The 22,436-nt window shown below is 38.8% G+C and overlaps 1 protein-coding gene across 2 annotated transcripts in view; it reads right to left on the bottom strand.

The window, feature by feature from the left end:
• Positions 1–270: 270 nt before the first annotated feature.
• Positions 271–22,436, bottom strand: part of Trpc6 (transient receptor potential cation channel subfamily C member 6) — a 104,839-nt gene continuing 82,673 nt past the window's right edge. Inside the window, exons 7-14 of one of the 2 annotated variants that reach the window (XM_021206404.2) lie at positions 19,839–20,072; positions 16,346–16,610; positions 15,074–15,269; positions 13,753–13,956; positions 11,747–11,821; positions 3,003–3,086; positions 1,497–1,572; positions 271–659 (exon numbers count right to left, since the gene is read on the bottom strand). In XM_021206404.2, coding sequence (XP_021062063.1) covers positions 508–659; positions 1,497–1,572; positions 3,003–3,086; positions 11,747–11,821; positions 13,753–13,956; positions 15,074–15,269; positions 16,346–16,610; positions 19,839–20,072 — 1,286 coding nt within the window. In that variant the 3' untranslated portion in view covers positions 271–507. The remainder of the gene's footprint in view (positions 660–1,496; positions 1,573–3,002; positions 3,087–11,746; positions 11,822–13,752; positions 13,957–15,073; positions 15,270–16,345; positions 16,611–19,838; positions 20,073–22,436) is intronic. The other variant, XM_029543160.1, reaches the window with a different exon arrangement.

Here is a 22,436-nt window from a genome sequence, read left to right as displayed (position 1 = left end):
CTGATCTAACAGAAGTTTGCTACCACACAAGGCTCTAAAGCAAGTTGGACCAGGCACTATCAATTATATTGAGTACCTAGATGGTGGTTACAGAAGGCTTTAAACTATTTTCTTCTGTATTGTAGGGTTGGAAATCCCTAGTGAAACCAGATGCTGCAACTCACTTTGTCAGGGGAACAGCACAGGAGCACAGGAACCAGCTTAAACACACCCTAGGCCATCTGAGCAAACCGGAGAGGCATTCACACCAGCACAAGAGTCCCCTACCCCTACCCAAGAAAGCTTTCCAGAAAACACTCTCCAAGGAACTGAGCAGACTTTTCAGCATTATCAGCAATTGTTAGCCTCAACAATGCAATTTAATCACCAAAAAAGTTGATATTAGGACTCTAAATGATCCAAGTTATCAGTTAACATACATTTTATCATTGGCACTTAAAAAAATAAGTCAGAAAATAATATGGCTTCAAGTGGAGAAATAAATATGCACTTCTGAGGGGCTGGGCTCTATCTGTGGCTTTCCTCCAGCTCTGGCTCTAAAGACAGTCTCTCCCCAAGTTTTCTAATGAGCTCTGCTAGGTCTTCTGTGTTCTGTGATTTTTCTTCAAGGAGTTCGTAACGGAGACTTGAGATGTCTTGCTTAATTTCCTTCAATTCCCCTGTGAAGAGGAAGAATAAAAAGAAGTTAACTATAAATAACAGATGAAGTTATCTGTGAATATGAAGTACATATTCATAGGTTAGGACAAAGACAGTCCTTACTATATTTGGAATCTTTTCAAAGGAAACAGCTTCCCAATCAGAAAAACCTTTCTATTTCCTCAGGTGAGAAAATTAATCACAGCAAAATTTTAGTTATCTGGAGACTTGGAGAGTTGTGGTAGCACCGCTCGCCTTTCCCGGACACCTTCAACAAGACCCCACAAAATTTACAGTGTTTCATCTGGGCCATGCAGTCTCTGGACAAAGAGCTTGTGGCCTACTGTTTTGTACCTTTGATGGTTGTGATCACAGCAAATATTGATTATTACTTGACAAGATCTAGGATCCCTTTGGAGACTGAGCAGCATCTGGACTAGTAAGGGATGCATGTGTAAGTGCCATGGGAAGATTCATCTAACCTGTGGGCTGCACCAGTCTCCTGGCAAGAGTTCCAGTGGGACAGCCACTGGTTTTGTTCTGCAGACATAGTATAAGAGCTGCCTCCCATCCCTCCCATCAGCACAATGGACTGTCCACTTTCACTTTACTTCTCCAACATGGTGGACTGTCCCCTTAAACAGTGAATCAGAATAAACCCTCTTTTCCTTTAATTGCTTTGTTGGGCATGCTGCTTCAGCAGTGGGAAAAGCTACTAACACAGCCAGAGAGAGCTTATTCTCTATGGCTTTCTGAGGCTCATCTACTGCATGCCCAGCTCTCTCTCTCTCTCTTACCTCCACATCTGTACACAGCCTTAACTCACACAGGAAAGCTTTGTCCTATGGTCAACTCACCTTCATTCACCTCGTCGCTCTCCTTATCAATCTGGGCCTGCAATACGTATCTTTTAATGAGTCTCTTCATGATTTTCTAGACAAGACAAGGAGAAATCCACCTCAGCATTATGTTCATGCAAATATCTCATTGAGAATAGGGTTCTGGTTTACCTGCCTTTGGAAGTGATGGCTATCAAAGCTCAGGTAATATTTGGCTCACAAGGAGTATATGTCTCCATAATTTAGTTTTCTTATGAAAGCAATTCTCACATTACTTGAGCTAATAATTCAAAAGTTAATTCTCAAAAAAGAAAGATCATAGAGCAAACATTTAATTCTTTGTGCTTCTTCTTGTATTATTTGAAAGTAAAGCACAAACTTTCTGTCAGATAATTTATGCAGAACTCTTTGAGGAAGGAAGGAGTTAAACAATGTCCAGTTCCCAACCCTACCAAGAATTGGAGAGACTTTTGATTGTATAGTTGCTTTAAGAACCACCAGTTTCAATGGAATACAGGTTCACTAGTGCTTTGGCTTGTGCATAACTATAAATATATATTAAATGTAAATTAATAGACAACAATTGTACCAAACATTCTTACATTACTACACCAAAACTTACCACATAAAATCCAAATTAAAAGGTAATTAATATAGTTCTGTGCTGAAGAAATTCACATGAGGATGTAGTTTGGTTTATAGATGCAATGTTTTTAACATTGTAAAAACATAAAAATATGTTTTAATAGTGTTGCTTACAAAAGGAAACATTAAGAGTCCATCAATAGTGAAGTTTTCCTTACAAAATTTTCATTTACTTATATAAAAGAATAAATCCATTAATAGTCACAGGAATGTATGTCAAAGTGAAAGCACCCCCTATAGAACTATTATACAATTTACTACTAATTCCTGTGTGTAACATGACACATATATTACAGGACATTAGCATTTATAAAGTTGTACATATGTGTACAGATATACAAGCAGCAGATAGACTATTCACAAGTAGGCCATCTTTACTTCACAATGGGAGAATGTGTGGTAAATTTTGCTCTGGTTTTATTTTTAAACCTTTAAGGTTTTCATTTAAATCGTGTACATGTATGTATATCGGTGTGCACATATATGCACAAGAGTGTAGGTGCTCTTGAAGGTCAAAAGAGAGGGTCAGATGCCCTGGAGCTGAAGTTATAGATCATTTTAAGCTGCCATGTAGATAATAGAAACTGAACTTGAGTCCTCTGTAAGAGCAATTTGTGCTCCTAAGTTGAGCCATTTCTCTAGCCCCTCTATCTTGTTTTGTAAGGTTGGCCTTCTACAAAGAACCTAGGCTCATTATCTATTTACATATTCCCCACTTGGAAAGTGCCAGGCATATGATAGTTACTCCATAAGCACATGTTAAATGGATGAAACCTTGGATGTTGAAAAATATCTTGATATTTCATTTTAATTTAACAAAGTTCAGAGCTCGAAAACCTGAACTTAACCAACAGCTAGCTTTACATACTTTGTGCTTACCTGATATTGTCTTGGAGGGTTACTGAAACTATTTAAACGATAATCTTCTGAACTCCTTGTACTTGATTGTTTGTTGTGTGCCAACTAAAAAGAGAATTAGAAATTCTAATTTAATTTGTATTATCAAGTAACGTGTGTGAGATTATTAGTTACTCATGTGAGCTAATAGTCTGGTGCATTCCGATGAGCATATCATACGTGTAAGGCCATTTGTCTTAATTTCATAGCACTGTTACATAAGATATAAGAATTGGTCCTGCTGGAGTGTTCAATTCTGCTGCTACTGGAGATTGTGTGTGGAGCCCCTCAGACTTTGTGGCTCTCACAATGTTCCCCTAAGAGTCATATTTTAGCCTTGCAGCAGGTAGGTGTGTGATACAAGAGGAAACAAACGTGCTGGGGACTTTGTGGTGATGGGAACACCATCTGATTGACAAACCAGCACCTGCCTGAGATGCTCACCAGAACACCAGGGGCCTCACCAAACAGAGCTCAGATGCAATGGAAGCTCTAATGAGCCCAGTGTCCCCTTCAGTTGTATTCCCGGCAAAACTCCCATTGCAGTAGCACTTTTAAAGAAAGAAAATGAAGTTTGGCAACAAACAACAAATGTAGTAATGCTAAAAGCCTAACTGAGAACTCTTTGATGCACTTTTTTCTAGGAGGAAAAATGCTTTTTTTCTTGAACAAAAAATTATTTTGTTTTACAAATAAACATGAGGTCTTGAGAAAAACAGAATACTTCTAAATCTGTATATCATGGGAATAAACTATCTTCCAATGGAATAAAACTTCAATAATCAGCAATGTCATTCATGCTTTAGATTCCCTAATTACATTTTAGCATCATGCCTGGTTCCTAAGCCCTATATGTTGATAGCAGCCCCCTACCCCATTCAACAACCCCAAATTCTCCAAATCAAATGCATCCCCATTGAGGGTCAATGAGAAAATCACTTCAAATCACAATTCATAAGCAAGCAGGTATTAACTCATACCAATCTTTTCCTGGCTAGTTCTGCTTTGAAGATATAAATATGTTATTTCAGGACCTAATATTATCATTTTACAATACATCAAAATTAATACAACTAACAGTTATTTGAAAATTGAATCAGGAAACAAAATGTGTAAAAGAAAATGTACTCAATGTGCAAAGAAGCATTGTTACCACTTGGTGGCACAAAATCCTACTTTATCATCTGGTCCCATGCCCAGCTGCCTAGCTGGCTCTAAGTCTAGATAACTGCACAGCAGCAGGCATGCCTTTTAGCTCATGCAAGGGAATTCAATTGCCAGTACAAAGAATATTTAAAATTTAGATACATAGGTAAAACAGAGGCACAAAGGACTGAGTGCAAGCTTTGTTCTTACGATCTGTAAATATCCACTCTCTCCAATTCAGAACAAAGCATAGAATACTCTTTGAAAACTTTATGTTTTGTGCATTTCTGGAAGAAATGGAGATCAAATGCATGAAGCTGCATATGCTAAGTAGGTGCTATTCCATGAACTATATATTAATCACATTTCTGCTTTGAGAGTTCTGGAAGTCTTCTTGACCTTGTAAGGATCAAATTACCAGCAGCCAGGAAATATCAAGGAAATAAAAAGGTAGAGGTAATATTCTCAGGCCTCACCAAATGTAGATGTGAGATGGACCACCGTGTGCAACGCTGGTATGCATCCTGTTTTAGAACTAAGAAGCTGTGTGTGGGCTTGGATTTCAACTGCCACTTGTCTAAGACTAGAATTTAGTCAACGTATTTTACCTATCTGAGCTCAGATACCTCAGGTGCAGAATGGAGAAAATATTGGAAAAGAAAAGGTATATCAATTCTGCAGCTTGGAATGGTAGGTGCTGTCAATATCTGTTATTATAATTATACAGACATACATATGTACTATATACTATAGTTCATAGACAGTTCTGATCAGTTGATCCTAGGATACTCTGCAAGCATTGCTTTTGATTCATGTGCCCAAGTCCGTATCTAAGAAATTTAGAGAATTACATAGTATTATTCCCCTATAATCTCCTAAAGTCATGTCTTTCATTTCTTTAAACAGGTTTTTACCACATAGCCCTAGGAGGCCTAGGACTCACTCTGTACACCAGGCTGGCCTTCGGCAGTAATCCTCCTGCATCTGCTACCTGAGCATTGGGATTAGAAGCATGAGTTCCCACACCCATCTTTCCCTGAGCAAATACATATGTTTCCAGAACCCTCTGTCATACATTAATGTAAAAAGGAAAGATTGAGAGTTCTTACAAGGTCATGTAGAGAGGCAGTCCAGCATTTCTTCTGCTTGCTTTTATAGATTAGTAGTTCCTGCCCTACGTGGTAGCTAAAACTACAAGTCCTAGATATAGAACAAGTAAAAAACAAGACAAAACAATATTCTCACTGAACCCAGGGCAGATCAAACTACCCCAAAGATATGAAACCCACTCTGACATCAGCAGCCTGGCGACCTGTTTTGAAACAGGGGCAGAGCAGGAATCCAAAGCATCAGCCTGCATTAGCAGGTTTATGTGTGTAATGGTGAATGGCAGAGCCTGATTTTCAATTGCACTCTTCTTTGCCACTCCGTGTCTAAAAAGCTGATGCTATCCTCTGTCAAAGCCGGTAGACACTCGAAATAAAACTTGTGACAGACGATAAGGTAAAGGTCTCCTCACTTCGTTTTGAAAAGAACTTTTACTTGGCTTACCCTAATGATTTTACGGTATGCCCGCAGTAAATGAGACAAGAGCCTTTTCATAGCTAATTAAAGACTGTAACTTCCAAGCAGTCAGACAGAGGTCTTGAATAAAACACAAACTGCCATTCTAGAGGCCGACTTTATGAAAAAGAATGGGCCGATCTATTGGGTAGTGAAGACTGAACCATGAGTGTTTGAACCTGTACCTATAGGAGAAAGGCATATTCCCAGAGAAACCCCTCAGCAACACTGGGAAAAGATATTTTCAATATAAATCACTGATTTGAAATTAGGTTTTAAATAAAGTCATTTGAAACAAGAGTCTCACATGGTAAGGAAAATTGGCATTTATGTTGATTTGATCATCCAGTAAACAAGTGTCAAAGACAGTTCTCAAAGTTTGGGACATATCCAGAATTTCAGGTCATGTCACATGCAAAATAATGGGCTTTCTTATGACTGGTACACATGTGTTATCATGTGCTCTGCCCATTCTCTTTGTTGTTGCCCCATCTCACTCTCCCTCCCCATGCTGTTTCCCCTCAACACTGAGGGTTGGCTTGCCTTAAAAAGAGGGAAAGACACAGAGATTGCCTAGGAGAAAGCCCAGCCCAGCATCTAGAGTTCACAGGGGCTTGGGGAGAGGTGGGTGAGACAGAACACCTCATAAGAACACAATCATAGCTAGAGAGGGACAAAGCTACAGTGACAGGTTGCCAGATAATCACAAAATTAGCACTTTCCTGAAGAAAAACATGAATGTCACATGTCCATGGCTGCCATAGTATACAACCACACGAAAAGGTCTTATTGTTAAATTGACATCAGAATCAACATCTCACCCCAAACTCCACAACTGGCTCAACTACGATGTCACTTGTGCTCCCTAGACATTCACACCCTCTTCTTGGCCTGGGGACTGGTTACCATGCCATGTCCAGGACAACCTCACCAAGGAAAGGAATGAGAAGAAGGCACTGACACAAAAATGACAAAACCTATGTCCCACCATGTTGGAGCTTTTGTTTCTTTTAGTCTTCCTTTGAGACTCAGCCTGAAACATTCATGCAATTTGTGCAAATTCTTAGCAGGAGTGTAATGGGAAAATAAATATAATGATGTGTCTGTGTGTCTGTGTGTTTGTGTATGTGTGTGTGTGTGTATGTGTCTGTGTGTGTGTGTCTGTGTGTGTGTGTCTCTGTATGCGTGTGTGTGTGTCTGTGTGTGTCTGTGTGTGTACTGCCAAGCACATCCAACAGATGTTAATGTTGGTGCTATTCCTCAATTAACTGCATGCTTGCTTCCAAATAGCATGATGATTTTCCATTATCATTAGTTTTTCCACTTACTAATTCACTTATTTGCAATTATTTTTCCAAACACACCCATTTATATTATTCAGCTGGACTCCTTTCATTTTCTGTTCATACCCTTTCTCTAGGAGTTTAGGCCTAGTCTCAGCTCTGTCTCCCCACGTGACTATCAAATGTGTGCTTGTGTTTGTTCTTGTCACAGTAATAAAAATACTAAGTTCCTACTCTATTCTACTCCATCTCAGATATTGTCATAAGAACTTTATCTGCAGTGTTTGCTGCTTACATTCTACACATGAGCAAGGAGCCATCCTGGTAGTGTTTCTAGCATAACTCTTACAGCTATTCACTATCATGAGGAAATCCTTTGTAAATATTCAAATGTACTCTGTGTTTTCAAAGTGTTATTGTTATAACATCAACACAAGTCCAGGAGCAGGAAGCTTCTGCAGTGAACAGATAGTAAATACTGCAGATAATTGGGAGCCACATACTATTTCTGCCAAATTCTTCCTTTGTTTTTTCTATAATTCTTTAAAATGTAAGCACACAGTGATACACACATGCACATACTCACATGCACACGTACACACACACACACACATATACACACACACACAATGTCAGTCAGGACAAAGCAAGCTGAGGTGAGTACTTTGTGAGCTCCTTCCACTCCCCCAACCAACAAACCAGCTCACCACAGAGAAAGTAGACCGTGGATTGCTCTTGAAAACATTATTTCACTCTATGTCTCCTCTATCTGTACACTTGAAAATACCTGGTGTCTTGGTGGGAAGAGAAACAGAACTCTGAATAGAAAGACTTGGCCAATTCCTCACAACCCTGGTGGTGACTGCCATGAGGGCTGAAGGTAATTTTCACTTCCCCTTCTACTACTTACTCACAGCCCTATGCTGGAAACGGAAGCCTCAGGCTGCAGCCAGCCTCATGGTCCTGGGTCTATCATATACCCATGCCTCCTTCCTGCTTGGGATCCTGTTCCATGAAACTTATTCCAGATAAAATTCTTAATCAGAATAGGGCTTCTATTCCTAGGAGTTCTTTGTGTGTGTGTGTGGGGGGGGTATTAGATATTTCTTTTATTTATATTTCAAATGTTATCCCCTTTCCTGGTTTCTCCACTGACAAGCCCCTATCTCATACACTTTCCCCCTGTTCACCAACCTACCCACTCCCTCTTCCCTATCCTGGCATTTCCCTATACTGGGACATCAAGCCTTCACAGGACCAAGGGCTGCTCCTCCTATTGATGTCCAACAATGCCATCCTCTGCTACATATGCACCTGGAGCCATGGGTCCCTTCATTTATACTCTTTGGTTGGTAGTTTAGTCCCTGGGAGATCTGGGGATTCTGGTTAGTTCATATTGTTGTTCCTCCTATAGGACTACAAATCCCTTCAACTCCTTGGGTATTTTCTCTAGCATCTTCATTGGGTACCCTGTGCTCAGTCCAATGGATGGCTGTAAGCATATACTTCAGTATTTGTCAGGCAGTGGCAGAGCCTCTCAAGAGACAGCTATATCAGGCTCCTGTCAGCAAAATCTTGTTGGCATCTGCAATAGTGTCTGGGTTTGGTGGTTGTTTATAGGATGGATCTCTGGATGGTCATTCCATCAGGCTCTGCTCTGAAATTTGTCTCTGTAACTCCTTCCATGGGTGTTTTGTACCCCTTCTAAGAAGAATCGAAGTATCCACACTTTGGTCTTCCTTCTTCTTGAGTTTCATGTGTTTTGCAAATTGTATCTTGGATATTCTGAGCTCCTGGGCAAATATCCACATATCAGTGAGTGCATATCATGTGTATTCTTTGACATTGAGTTACCTTACTCAGGATGATATCCTGCAGATCCATCCATTTGTCTAAGAATTTTATAAAGTCACTGTTTTTAATAGCTACATAGTACTCCATTGTGTAAATGTACCACATTTTCTGTATCCATTCCTCTATTGAGGGACATCTGGGTTCTTTCAAGCTTCTGGCTATTATAAATAAGGCTACTATGAACATAATGCGTCCTTATTACCAGTTGGAACATCTTGGTATATGCCCAGGAGAGGTATTGCTGGATCTTCCAATAGTACTATGTCCAATTTTCTGAGGAACCACTAAACTTATTTCCAGAGTTGTACCAACTTGCAATCCCACCAGCAATGGAGGAGTGTTCCTCTTTCTCCACATCCTCACCAGCATCTGCTATCACCTGAGTTTTTGGTCTTAGCCACTCTTACTGGTGTGAGGTGGAATCTCAGGGTTGTTTTGATTTGCATTTTCCTGATCATTAAGGATGTTGAACATTTCTTTAGGTGCTTCTCAGCCATTCGATATTCCGAGGTTGAAAATTCTTTGTTTAGCTTGGTACCCCATTTTTTAATAGGGTCATTTGGTTCTCAGAAATCCAACTTCTTGAGTTCTTTGTATATGTTATACATTAGCCATCTATGGGCTGTAGGGTTGGTAAAGATCTTTTCCAAATCTGTTGGTTGCTGTCCTATTGACAGTGTCCTTTGCCTTACAGAAGCTTTGCAATTTTATGAGGTCCCATTTGTCAATTTGATCATTGAGCATAAGCTTTTGATGTTCTGTTTAGGAAAATTTCTCCTGTGCCCATATGCTCGAGGCTCTTCCCCATTTTCATTTCTATTAGTTTCAGTGTATCTGGTTTTATGTGGAGATCCTTGATCCACTTGGATTTGAGCTTTCTACAAGGAGATAAGGATGATTCAGTTTGCATTCTTCTACGTGCTGAACTCCAGTTGAACCAGCACCATGTGTTGAAAATGCTCTTTTATCCATTGGATAGTTTTAGCTCCTTTGTCAAAGTTCAAGTGACCGTAGGTGTGTGGGTTCATTTCTGGGTCTTCACTTCCATTCCATTGATCTACTTGCCTGTCACTGTACAAATACCATGCAGTTTTTATCACTATTACTCTATAGTACAGCTTGAGGTCAGGAATGGTGATTCCCGAAATTTTTCTTTTATTGTTGAGAATGAATAGTTTTTGCTATCCTAGGTTGTTGGTGTTTTTTGTTTGTTTGTTTTTGTTTTATTCCAAATAAATTTGCAATGTGGTCTTTCTAACTCTATGAAGAATTGAGTTGGTATTATTTTGATGGGGATTACATTGAATCTGTAGATTGTTTTTGACAAGATGACCATTTTTACAATATTAATCCTGCTAATCCATGAGCATGGGAGATCTTTCCATCTTCTGAGATCTTCTTCAACTCCATTCTTCAGAGATCTCAAGTTCTTCTCATATAGATCTTCCATTTGCTAGGTTAGAGTCATGCCAATGTATTTTATATTATTTGTGACTATTGTGAAGGGTGTCCTTTCCCTAATTTCTTTCTCAGCCTGTTTATCCTTTGAGCAGAGGAAGGTTACTGATTTGTTTGAGTTAATTTTATATCTGGCCACTTTGCTAAAGTTTTTTGCTGTAGTAAAAAAGGAACCTGGTAGACTAGGGATCATGGTCACACAGACCTTGAGAATATCTGTGCTTTGGTGTGGGACATAAAATATTCAGTTCAAAGCAGACAGCAGTGGCCTCCCTCTTGGCCTTTGCTTTCCTTTAAGGAGCTGCACAATAGATTTATAGCACAACATTTTATATTATAACACATAAAATAAACAGAATAACAGAATTTGTGTAGAGGTGCTTTTGGGATTCAGACAGCTAGCCATACTTCTTGGTACACATGCCTCTCTCATACCTTAACAGGAAGCAAAATGATGGGAGGCAAAACTGTCATCTTGTGTCTATGACATGAAAACTCTAAGATAATCACAGCCACTCACCCTTAACAAGCTCCACATGCTGTCTCACTGGGGCAGGATTAACAAGAGGAGAAAAATGAAAACAACTGTCTTGCTTTGTCCATCAAGATTTGTTTTTTGTTTTGTTTTGTTTTGTTTTTTTATTTTGTACAAATGAACACGGAGCCTTCCTGACACATTGCTCTCTGGATTTGTTTATGTAGTTTCTCTTTAGTGTCTGTTGGAACCCTATGACCTATGACTAACAAGGAAAGGAGTAAATAACCTTATCACTGAGGATTTACTGTCTTCAAAATACCTAGCTCATTACGAACTGTACTGGCCACAACATCTGTTGAATTCTCATGGTACCTTTGCAAACAGCTTCTTGTTACCTGACAGACATCACTAGCTGTGTGCTCTTCACTTGAGCTTCAGTGTAATGAACACTTACTGTCCAATCCAGTGCCTTCTTCCTATCATTAGCCTTGGGCCTCGCCACCCATCAGTCCCCACAGACTTGAGGTTAACAGGTTGTTTACACATATACTAATTTCCTTTTGCAAAAGAACATAGATGCATCCTCATGTCTCAGCTACAAATTGCTTGAAAGTTGGAGTAGCAATTAATAATTTTCATGTGGCTGTTATCTATTTCCTTTACTTTTTTAAATGTGCATTGATGTTTTGCCTGTGTGTATGTCTGTGCCTGTGGAATCCAGAAGAAGACACTGGATTCCCTGAAAATGAAGTTACGAAAGGCTGTGTGTGGTTAGATTTGAACCTGAGTTCTGTTGACGAGCAGCCTAAGCTCTTGAGCGTTCGCTGTAGCCGTCGCTAACCATCCCTTGACATTGCTTCCAAACAATGGTTCTTTTCTCTGACAAGATAACTCCAACCCTGGGCAACCTAGGTGTGTCTTCCTAGTTTCAAGTCTTAACTTACCTGATTTTGGTCAAGTGAAAATTTTGAAAGGTCTTCGTGACTTCCCAAAATTCCAAATTTCTTTTCTTCATTTCTCTTTAAAAGATAGATATTAAAATGAGCCCGGTTACATGGCCAATTTTTGCTCTGCAATCCATATCCCAAAATCTATCTGCTCTAATTCTCCAGCATGTTTTAGTGACAGAAGTATATTCTTTTTGAGCCTTCCTTTTGGCAAGTCCTTGGACATTTATTTAAACACTAATTTTTCTCATGTTACAATTCTTATCAAACCTTATAAGTGTATATTTAGTTACATTGAGTAAAAGTTTTTTTTCCATTAACCCACTGAGTCCTATAAAGCAGACATCTGGAGGAAGGCCACAGATGCATATTTCCCCCAAATTTCTATGCACAATTATCTTGGATTTTAAAATCACTTTCTATATTTAATTAATTTAATCTTTGCAATGCAGTTGGAAGTTTGCTTCCTACTGCTGGAGAGGAAATCTTGCTTGCTCCCGACCCAGAGCACACAGCTGAAACAACTACTGAAAAGTGCTTTCCTTCCATCCAATTACAGCCAATGGTAGACTCTTAACATTTCAAGAACCCCCAAATCGTTCTGTTCAATGGGCCACACAGTCCAGGGAGAAACTCTCTGAGTTCTGCGGTCAAATATTCATAGTTTTCTGATTGGCAACAGTTACAGGGGCACCCTGCTTCCTAATATAATCCACCACTCTGCTGGGTAGATCATATCATTATGAGTTTGTTCTTTATAAAATTCAAATTGAACTATTTGTAACTTTTGCTCATTGCCTTACTTCTCAATTTTTGAAGAGACAAAAAGTGCCTATAATCTCTAACCAAAATGAATATTCTAAAAAGATTCTTGTTCCTTTCAAACTCCTTTTTAAGAAGAAATGGACAGCTACCTTAATTATTCCCATATACTCTATGCATAGCTGTTCCCACCCTGACCCACCTCTCCTTGAAGTAGCTGGAAACTTAACGATAAGCCTTGGTATGCTACTCAGGAGCCAAGAAGGAGCCTTGTGCAGGGCACACATAGCACTGCATTTGTGTTTGAGATATAGCCCAACATACTGCATGTACCCCATCACCCTAACACTACTCTTTTTTTTATTATTATTATTTTCTTTATTTACATTTCAAATGCTATCCCGAAAGTTTCCCATACCCCTCCCCCCACCTCTGTTCCCCTACCCACCCACTCCCACTACTTGGCCCAGGCCTTGCCTTGTACTAGGTCATATAGAGTTTGGAAGACCAAGGAGCCTCTATTCCCACTGATGGCCGATTAGGTCATCTTCTGCTACATATGCAGCTAGAAACACAAACCCAGGGGGTACTGGTTAGTTCCTGTTGTTGTTCCACCTACAGGGTTGCAGCCCCCTTCAGGTACTTGGGTACTTTCTCTAGTTCCTCCATTGGGGACCCTGTGTTCCATCCAGTAGCTGGCTGTGAGCATCCATTTCGGCTAACACTACTCTTGATCTGTTTTTCTTGAGATCAACTTGCCTGCAAGGATTCTTATATCAAGTCAGTATTCTTAGACCTTTCTTCATCAAACACCTTGCTCCAGATACTGGCCTCCCACATTGTGTGTGAGCAATCATTACCGAACTTTGTAATGTAGATGTTATGTCAGAGTCAACCTGGCTCCTATCAGCTGTCCATAACTACTGACCCTTCACTAACAGTGAAGTGAGAAACTTGGGTATCAAGAGCACAGTAGGGGTCCAAATGCTCTCACTTTCAGTATCAGAAAATGCATCGATTTAGTTACATTTCATGGATTTTTTCCTACACTCTTTTTATGTAGGAATTGCTCACTGTGTTCTTGTTAGTCAACAGATCAAGAAGCACCGTATGTGTAGTTAAGAGGAGTAAGAATAGAGGTACATCATTCTTTCATGGACAGCTTCTTTAAAAGAATATGCTCAATGGTTACTATGTTGAGAACAATTTTGACCGTAGAGATTATTGATCAAGCCTATTACCTTGTTCATCTCTGCATCTTCTTGGAAGCCTTGCTTATGACCCTGGATGAGCTCAGACATCCATTTCTTAAATTTCAATAGGAGATAAAGCAGGGATTTTGGACTTGGCACAAGATTGAAGGGGACAGGAAGTGTCCTTCCCTCCTCAAAGTAGGAAAACCACAATTTGGCCCTTGCAAACTTCCACTCCACGTCCGCATCATCCTGTGCAAATAGATGTGACTGTTCAGCATGGAAACAGACTTATCAAGTCCCTGTAATACCACATGGCACAGTCTACCAAGGTCCTAAGACTCTCAAGACTGAGAGCTCCATGGGACACTTGAGGTCACATTCCTTCTAAAGTCTGCTTCAGACTTTACTCAGTTTCCAGGACAGTTGATCTCAAAACTCACAAGAGTTTATAAATACTATGAAAGACATCAAGTGTACTTCCTTAAACTCTGAAGAACCTTGTGAAAGGGCATTCTTCACTCACTCATTCATTCATTCATTCAGGGCACTTCTGGAATACAAACTCACATAGTCATCAACAACTTGAGATTAGATTAATTCTGAATATACCTCAAAAACAGATTTGGACAGTAATATTATTTCTAAACATTTTTTCCTTTTTTGGTATTGATATTTTGAAATGGAATCTTATTATATAGCCCAGGCAGGTCTGAAACTCATATTAATCTATCTGCCTCAGTCTTACAAATGTTGGGATTACAGGCCTAGGCCACAACATCTGACTGTTGGGAATAACTATTGACTAAAATAAGAATTCATCACTCGGCACAGTGGCACACGGACCCAGAAGGTAGTGGCTGGAGGACCATGAGATCAAGATCATTCTCTGCAATGAAGCAAGTTCTAGGCTAGCTTGAACTACAAAGAATTCTATCTCCACAAAAAAATAGAAAACCAAAACATCACAAAAAATTAAAAATTAACCTTGTTACAGTATTTTAAGTTTTTTTATTAGATATTTTCTTTATTTACATTTCAAATGTTATCCACTTTCCTAGTTTCCTCTCCTGCTTCCTGGCACTGGAATTCCCCTATACTGGGGCATAGAACCTTCACAAGTCCAAGAAACAGTGATACATTAAATCTGACTAACCCCCTGGATTTTGCTGACTAAGCACATCCCATCAATACTGTGTTTAAGAGCAAGTTTAAAGTCTTCAGCATTCCTTGACCAACACTGACCAGAGAAACATGGAAAGTGGACAAATAACAAAGCAGGCAGAATCTGCTTCATTCTATTGATTATTTATCCTTACACTACTTGAAAGATGTAAGCATGAACTATAAGATCGTATAGATTTCATACCTCAATTTCCTGGAATGAACTATTGATCATTGCAATTAACATATTTAGCAAAACAATGACCATTGTGACATTATAGACACCATACAGAACGTAGCCGATGTTTTCAATGAACTTGTGATTGTAGTTAATGACCACAGACTTCACTTCAGAAAGACCAAATATAGCCCAGAACAGTGTCTTAAAACTTTCCTCAACTCTGGAGAATCAAATAGAAAGAAGAATATGAGAAAAGATATAAATACATAATAATAGTATCATCATAAATCAGTTGTTTCAATTTCCTTACAAACTACTAGATACTCATGAGAAATCAAAATTGCCTGAATTTTTAGTTTCCCTTCTGGATTCATTGCAAAGATCTGATACTATGAATCTGAAGCATTGGATAGATGGTAAAGGCTATGAGATAACATCATAACTAATAGACATTTATATTTCAATGATCGATGGATTTGGCAAAGGTAAATGAATTACTTTTAAAATACAACTTGTTAGAGTGATTTTAGTTTGTGGTTCATCTGTACTTCCATTCACACAAAATAAATAGATAACAACAATATCAGAAAATATGGCACTATAAAGATAGACAATGGCACCAAAATTCTTGGGATGCCCTGGGAAAAATTATGGTGCTATAAGCATAATGGCTTGCTCAGAGTTAAGCCTACGTTTAACCCAGTTGTTTTAATTTTCCCTTTAAAAATGCACTTCAGAAGACTATGGAAAACAGTAGGCTCCTCCTGAGATGCCATTTGTCGTGTGACATGAAGGCCCTGATGTTTAAGACATCTACTACAGCACAGTGTTTTCAAGCGTGTGTGTGGGGCGGTGGTGGTGATAAGTTCTGGGAACTGAACTAGAAGAGCAGCTGTCCTCACACTTAGTGTTCTGTAGTCCCTGTCAATGAGAAAGGCATAGGATTTAGGACAGTGGATGCTACTTAGCAAATGTTGTCAGCACTTATGCAACACTGTTTAGCTTTAGTGAATTTTGGTTTCTTCTTTTTGTGGACTGAAAATAATAAAGGTATATGAGGGGGGTATTTGTCATGTAATCTGATTCTAAAAACATTACATATAATTATTTTACATTGGGAAGGTTCCTTCATGCTAGTCTTCCTGCAATCCACTTTAAGATCTCCTTGTCTTGCTGACGCCCAGCAAGAGAGGAGTACTGACTGCATCAAAGGGTAAACCTGCAAGTATAAATGCTAGTGGTCAAATGCCCTCCTAATCTGCAGTCTCTACCATCAGGACACCTAGTGCCACATACGTTGTGAAGGCTTCATTCTGTTTTGCACCAATGTAGTAGGAGTAAAGGTTGAACATTCCAATCATAAAGGCTACAAACACCATGATGAATATGACCATGAATTTGAAGATATCTTTCACTGTTCTTCCAAGTGAAATCTGCAGAGGTCCAAAGCTTTCATTTGCTGGTAAGATGTAAGCTATTCTGGAGAAACTTAAAACCACAGCAATTGCGTAAAGACCTTCAGAGATGATCTGAGGATCGGTAGGGTCCCACTTTATCCTGGCTAGAGATAAAAAAATCAGAGACAAAGATTATGGTAAGTTCCCATGAGTTGTTTATTTAGGTAAATTCTTTTCTGAGAAAATGAATGTACAATCACAATTCCCAAGTAAAAGCTTGTGTTCTGAAGACCTTCTCAAGCGTGTGGAGTATATTCTGACCTGATTGAGGTGATTAGTTATGAATTCTCAGTATGGTATAGTCCTGTATACCAGCTGAGCAACTGATTCTGTTGATTCTGATAGTTACAACTGAAAAAACTTACTCAAATTACCCCCCCCACACACACACACACAGGTTCACTTCTCCCTCTCCAGTGATTAGGTGATTCTGCTGCTGTGGCTCTCATATGCCTTCAAAATTTAATTCATTTACATATGAACAGTTCTTCAAAACATCTGGCACTTACTCAGTTGTTGCATTCGTCATCTTGAACTATAACTACAAAATACAATCATTTGAGGCTTATCCTTCTTGTTATTTAAACTTACTAAAAATACTTTTTATTGGTCAGTAAAACAAGTCTATTTTTGCCACAAATTTTTCTATAATTCATTAAAAATTTCTTCTGGCATTATTACCCACTTAAGCCATCAAAACCCACTTAAGGGACCATTATGAAGAAAAATGCAACACATTGTGTAAGAAGCAGGAAAATATAATTATAATTTTGCATTTCCTTATTTTCAGAGAATCAGGAAAGGACAAATAACTTATGAATATGTTTTCTTTTTATAGTGTTTTGAGTGTTCCCTCTAAATAGATAGTTTGAATATATTTTTAGAAACTCTTTAAAAGCTTAGAATTGAAATAAATAGTAAGAATTCATAATGAGGAGGCTTTAGTGATACAGACATTAAACCCACAAAGGTGCCAATTGAATGTTAATAGATTTCTTACTAGAGAGTTACAATAAATATTCAAAAGGACTATATTTCTGCCAAGTCAAGTTTCTATGGAGGGATAATTTCCCTTCGGCAAATATTGAACTTTGTTTACATTTTTTAGTCACTTTTCTCCTGGGGAGAGAAATAACTCACCTGGTTCATTAATCTGGAATGGTAACAAAGTCTGCTTTAATCATGGGACTGGCATCATCATCTTAATCTCATGGGGCTTCTCTGGTCCCCACAGAAGCATCCCTGAAGAACAACCACTTACTGCAAACACCATGCAACCCCTCATTGAGAACACTGGCCTGACCCCTGCTAGCTGAACAATTGACGATAATTCTTGCAACTTCTGCTACTCAGTCTTGGCGATCTGTCTGGCTCAGGCTTATGACATCTACCCTTTTATCAGGTTTAGGAGTGATGATTAGGACTCAACTCCTATTCATTTGTTTGTTTGTTTTATCTCTCAACTCATTCAATGCCTGGTTAGAAACAGGGCCATTACTATTTACTGAGCGTCCTCCTGAAGACTTCAAAGACTCTTTTGGTTTGAAACAGTTTATATGTCTTGAAAGGAAAATAGATTCAATTATAAACTTTTCAACTCATGTGTATGTGGATTCAATGTCACATAGGTTGACATGCCATAATGATTAAATTAATATAATTAACATATCAATCACCTCACATATTTTTTCTGTGTGGTAAGAACGTTTAAAAGTTACTGTCTTCTGTAATTTCCCCATGCACAATAGACTGCTGATACTAGAAGCACCATGCTGTACAGAAGAACACCAGAATTTGTGGCTTGTGTCTGACTACAGTATTTTCTTCTCTCTGACGCATATGACTTGATTCCTGCCAATCACCAGATTGCCAATCACTCCTATGAGATCACACATATAAGTGACATCATGAGATTTTTTTTCCATGCTTATCTTGTTTCACATAGCATGATGTTCATCATTGTTTTGCAATAATCATCTCCTTTTTTATTTAAACTCAAGTATCATCCCATCATGTGTACATAGTTCAAAAGTGAAATTTTCTATTTCAACATTTCACAATTATTGAAGATGTTCAATTAGACAAATGTCTAATGAACTCCTGCCATCAACATGTGATCCTGTCAAATGTTCAGACAAAGCCTGCATTAATAAGCCAAGAGTGGTGGAGCTCATCTTTAACCACGACACCCGGGAGGCATATGTAGGTAGACCTTTGTGAGTTTAAAGCCAGCATGGTTTACAAAGTGAGTTCCAGGGCACCATCAAGACTACACAGAGAAAAAAGAAAAGAAAAGAAAAGAAAAGAAAAGAAAAGAAAAGAAAAGAAAAGAAAAGAAAAGAAAAGAAGAGAAGAGAGAAGAAAGAAAAAAAGAGAAGAGAAAAGAAAAGAAAAGAAAAGAAAAGAAAAGAAAAGAAAAAGAAGGAAGAGGAGGAGTGGAGGAGGAGAAGGAAGAGTAGAAGAAAGAGAAAAAGAAAAGGAAAGAGAAGAAGCCATATCTGATTCACTGTTACTACTCAAAGCTGTTCTTACAGAAGTACTACAAATGGAGCTTGCTCAGGCCTATGCATTAGGTGAACAGTCAAGTGAATTTAAAAAGTGAAAGAATCAACAGGTTACTGAAATAAATGAAGGGGAGGGGTCCACAGTGAGATCTCTGTTCTTTTTACACTGTTATAGACAGAAGTGCAGCCAGAATAAGATTTTACTAGAGGCTTTAGGGTTGGTATGATTGGTATGATTTCATGACATTGAAGACATGATTGGTCAAGTACCTACTCTAGCTCATTTGGATCACTGTCTAATGTGAACTATCTGTCTTGATAGACAAAGAAAAAATATAAAGCTAGAGACAAGACAGTTCTCAGTGTTGAAGAAAGCTTGCTGCTCTTGCAAAGGTCACAAATTCAGTTCACATAAGCCCTGTTGAACAACTCACACCCATCTGTAACTCTAACTTCAGTGGATCTAACAACTTCTGGACTCTTTAGGTACTTGATCTTATATGGGAAACACACACAAAGTCCCATAAAAAGAAAGAAAAAGAAAACAAAATGCATAAATATAAGGTATGAGATAGTGCTTCTCAATATTTGATAGCTATCTAGCTGTTCCCAGAGATAATGGGAGATGGCTCTTGTGGTTAATAAAGGTTTCCAATCAGAAGGCAAGGAGAGGCAAAAGCATGATTCTTCAGATACTGATGCAATTTGTCAAATACAGATGTTAACAATACACAATTTTATGTGAAGTGGAGAAAAATGACTACTACTGATGTCTCTTTCATAAAAAATAGTTTATCTTCACTAGTTCAATCAGTATTATAAACTCACCCAGATTGTAGTATTTAACGTTGTCCCCCAGTGTGACTTTTGTCAAATCCTTTAAAGTGTCATTTGCATCAATGATGCTCTGAGCTTTAGATGCATGCCAGAACGCCATAAATCTTGCAATGAATGATGCTGCAAAGATTGCCAGCATTCCAAAGTCAAGCATATTCCACAACTCAAATAAGTATTCTTTGGGGCCTTGAGTCCAGATTTCTTTACATTCAGCCCATATCATGCCTGCATTAATAAAGGATTAATATAACAGATCAATTTCATTCTAACTTTAGCTCTTCCATGAAAAAAAACAATTGGAAAAGTCTCACTGGCTATTCACAGTCCTTTAAACTTGCCCCAGCCTTCTTTCCCTACCCCCAGAAGCTACAATCCAACAATAGCAGTGAGCCACCAGAAAGCAATCAAGTGATATTGATCATGAATCTCAAGTGAAATGCACTGAATTGGTCTTTTATTTCTAGCAATGGAAAAAGTACTTAAGATGTTCATTATGATAACCCAAACACAAGATACCCATACATTCAAAATAGAAGTGCTCACACTTTCACAATGGAGTTATACAGACATTGGATATGACGTCATATAAATCACCATGAGTCATAGGTCACAGGAATAGCACACTAACCTCTCTATATACAGAACCTTTGTTGACCATGAGCCTCAACTACTGCTTCCTGAAAACCACTCCCACTCTTCCTACTGTGTGCTACTCCCAGTCAGACAGAAGAACACATAGAACTCCTCAGATGGGGACTTTGTGGTGTTTCTCTTAGTGTGAATGAAGATTTGGACACATCTAACCAAAGATGCTCCCCCCCCCCCCCGCCTTCTCCAACTCTCAAGGCTTAATATGCACCTGGTTTGGCAGCTCTTGCCCTCTGATCTGCTCCACATTTTTTTCCTCAGAAGCAATTCTCTTTATTAAAATCACACCTCTTTCTATGTAAATTACTATTTATTTAGAATCTCTATGTGTATCTTGGGGGGACCAGAACAAACACCATAAATGTAAATTAAAAAATTTAAATGCCTTGCAGTCTGTGAACAAATTTTAAATGACCATCTTAAAAGAGGAAAGGAAATTACAGTAACTAATTAGTATCAGTGCACTAAGAGTAGTTGATGTCTTTGATGCAATTATTAATAACACTTCATGGTTTTCCAAACATTTAATGCAGGGTTTAGGAGCATTGTGATATCTTGCTTCTCCAAGAACTAGCTGCAGAGTCATTGGCAAAGAGTTTACCCTTTCTAGAATGCAGCTCACAAAATGAGCATGCAAATTTACCTGCTTTGCAAGACAATGTACAAATAAAATAGCATTTGTAAAATGAAGTACACAGTACTGGCATTGTGAAGAAACTATGGCAAACACTTTTTGTCCTTCCTTCCTTGATTTACTTATAACATTCACATATCCCATTTCTTAACTTGAAGAATATTATTTGATTAAAAAGAAATTAAAGATGCCTTCTTGTCTACCGTTCCGTTTCTTCTTAGAGCCCTGTGGTGAAATATAATTCACTCCCATGTTCAAGTCTTACCTCACAAATAACTTCCTAACCTGACCGAGAAGTAAGATGCTCTCCGAACCTTGAAAACCCCTACCCCAGTTTTCACAATCACCTCGTGTCTACCACAGAACATGACAATCCAACACCCAAAGAGCCCCGTGGAGATGAGGAAAATGTCATGGCCTTTGCTCACCAAGAACAAAGATTAAGAGAACTTGGTCTTACAGGCAGACAATTTCACTATCCATATTAGTTAAGGGAGCATTAGCACTGACTTCCTATGAACTCTTATAAATTTGTAACAGGAAATAGTGTAAGACTCATATTCACACCAAAACAGTGAACAGGATGGAAAAAGCTGAAGACATCTAAGTTCTTGATATGTCTCCCAACCTCAACAAAGACTACAATGATTGAGAGCCATACACAGGACTACTGGAAACTCAGCAATCTAGTGAGACACAGGGACTGATGGGGACTTCCATCAAACTCACACAATCTGCCATTTTTTTAAAACTTTCCCATCTTCCTCATATCTTTCCTCCATCTTTTCTATGGTATAAATGGCATCTTGTTGTAGCTGACAAACTGCAGCTAAAATTCAGAGATGTTCAGCTTAAAGAAAGTATGCCCATCTGCTTCCCTCCCTTCCATACCCACCCTGCCTGGGCTGTTGCTTAAGAACTTTTGACACTGCCCACACCTAGTCTGGCTTCTCCCCTTTGCCAGAGAGTTCTCCATATGGACCACACTGAGAAAGGCTTGCTCTGCTGCCAGATTGAGGGGTCTACTTCTTGAAAGAGAATGTGCTGGCTCTATTTCTGCTCTCTAGAGCAGTAGAGAGTGTATCAGTTCTCTCTACATTTGAATTTCTCTAAAGAGCAACCAACTTGTGTGCTCTTCTCTAGCAGAGCCATGCTTAACTGTGAAACTAAGGCACCGAGGGCTTCTCTGAATCCTACTTGCCCCTCCTTCCAGGCATATTTCATCTTCGTTCTCTCTAAGTGCGCCCTCTCACCACCAATGGAATAAGGCTCAAGTTACAATATTGTGCCCCTTCTTTCCATCACCC

The sequence above is a fragment of the Mus pahari genome, chromosome 10, assembly GCF_900095145.1.
Source record: "Mus pahari chromosome 10, PAHARI_EIJ_v1.1, whole genome shotgun sequence".
NCBI lineage: Eukaryota > Metazoa > Chordata > Mammalia > Rodentia > Muridae > Mus > Mus pahari.
This window is presented reverse-complemented; position numbering and strand designations above follow the sequence as displayed.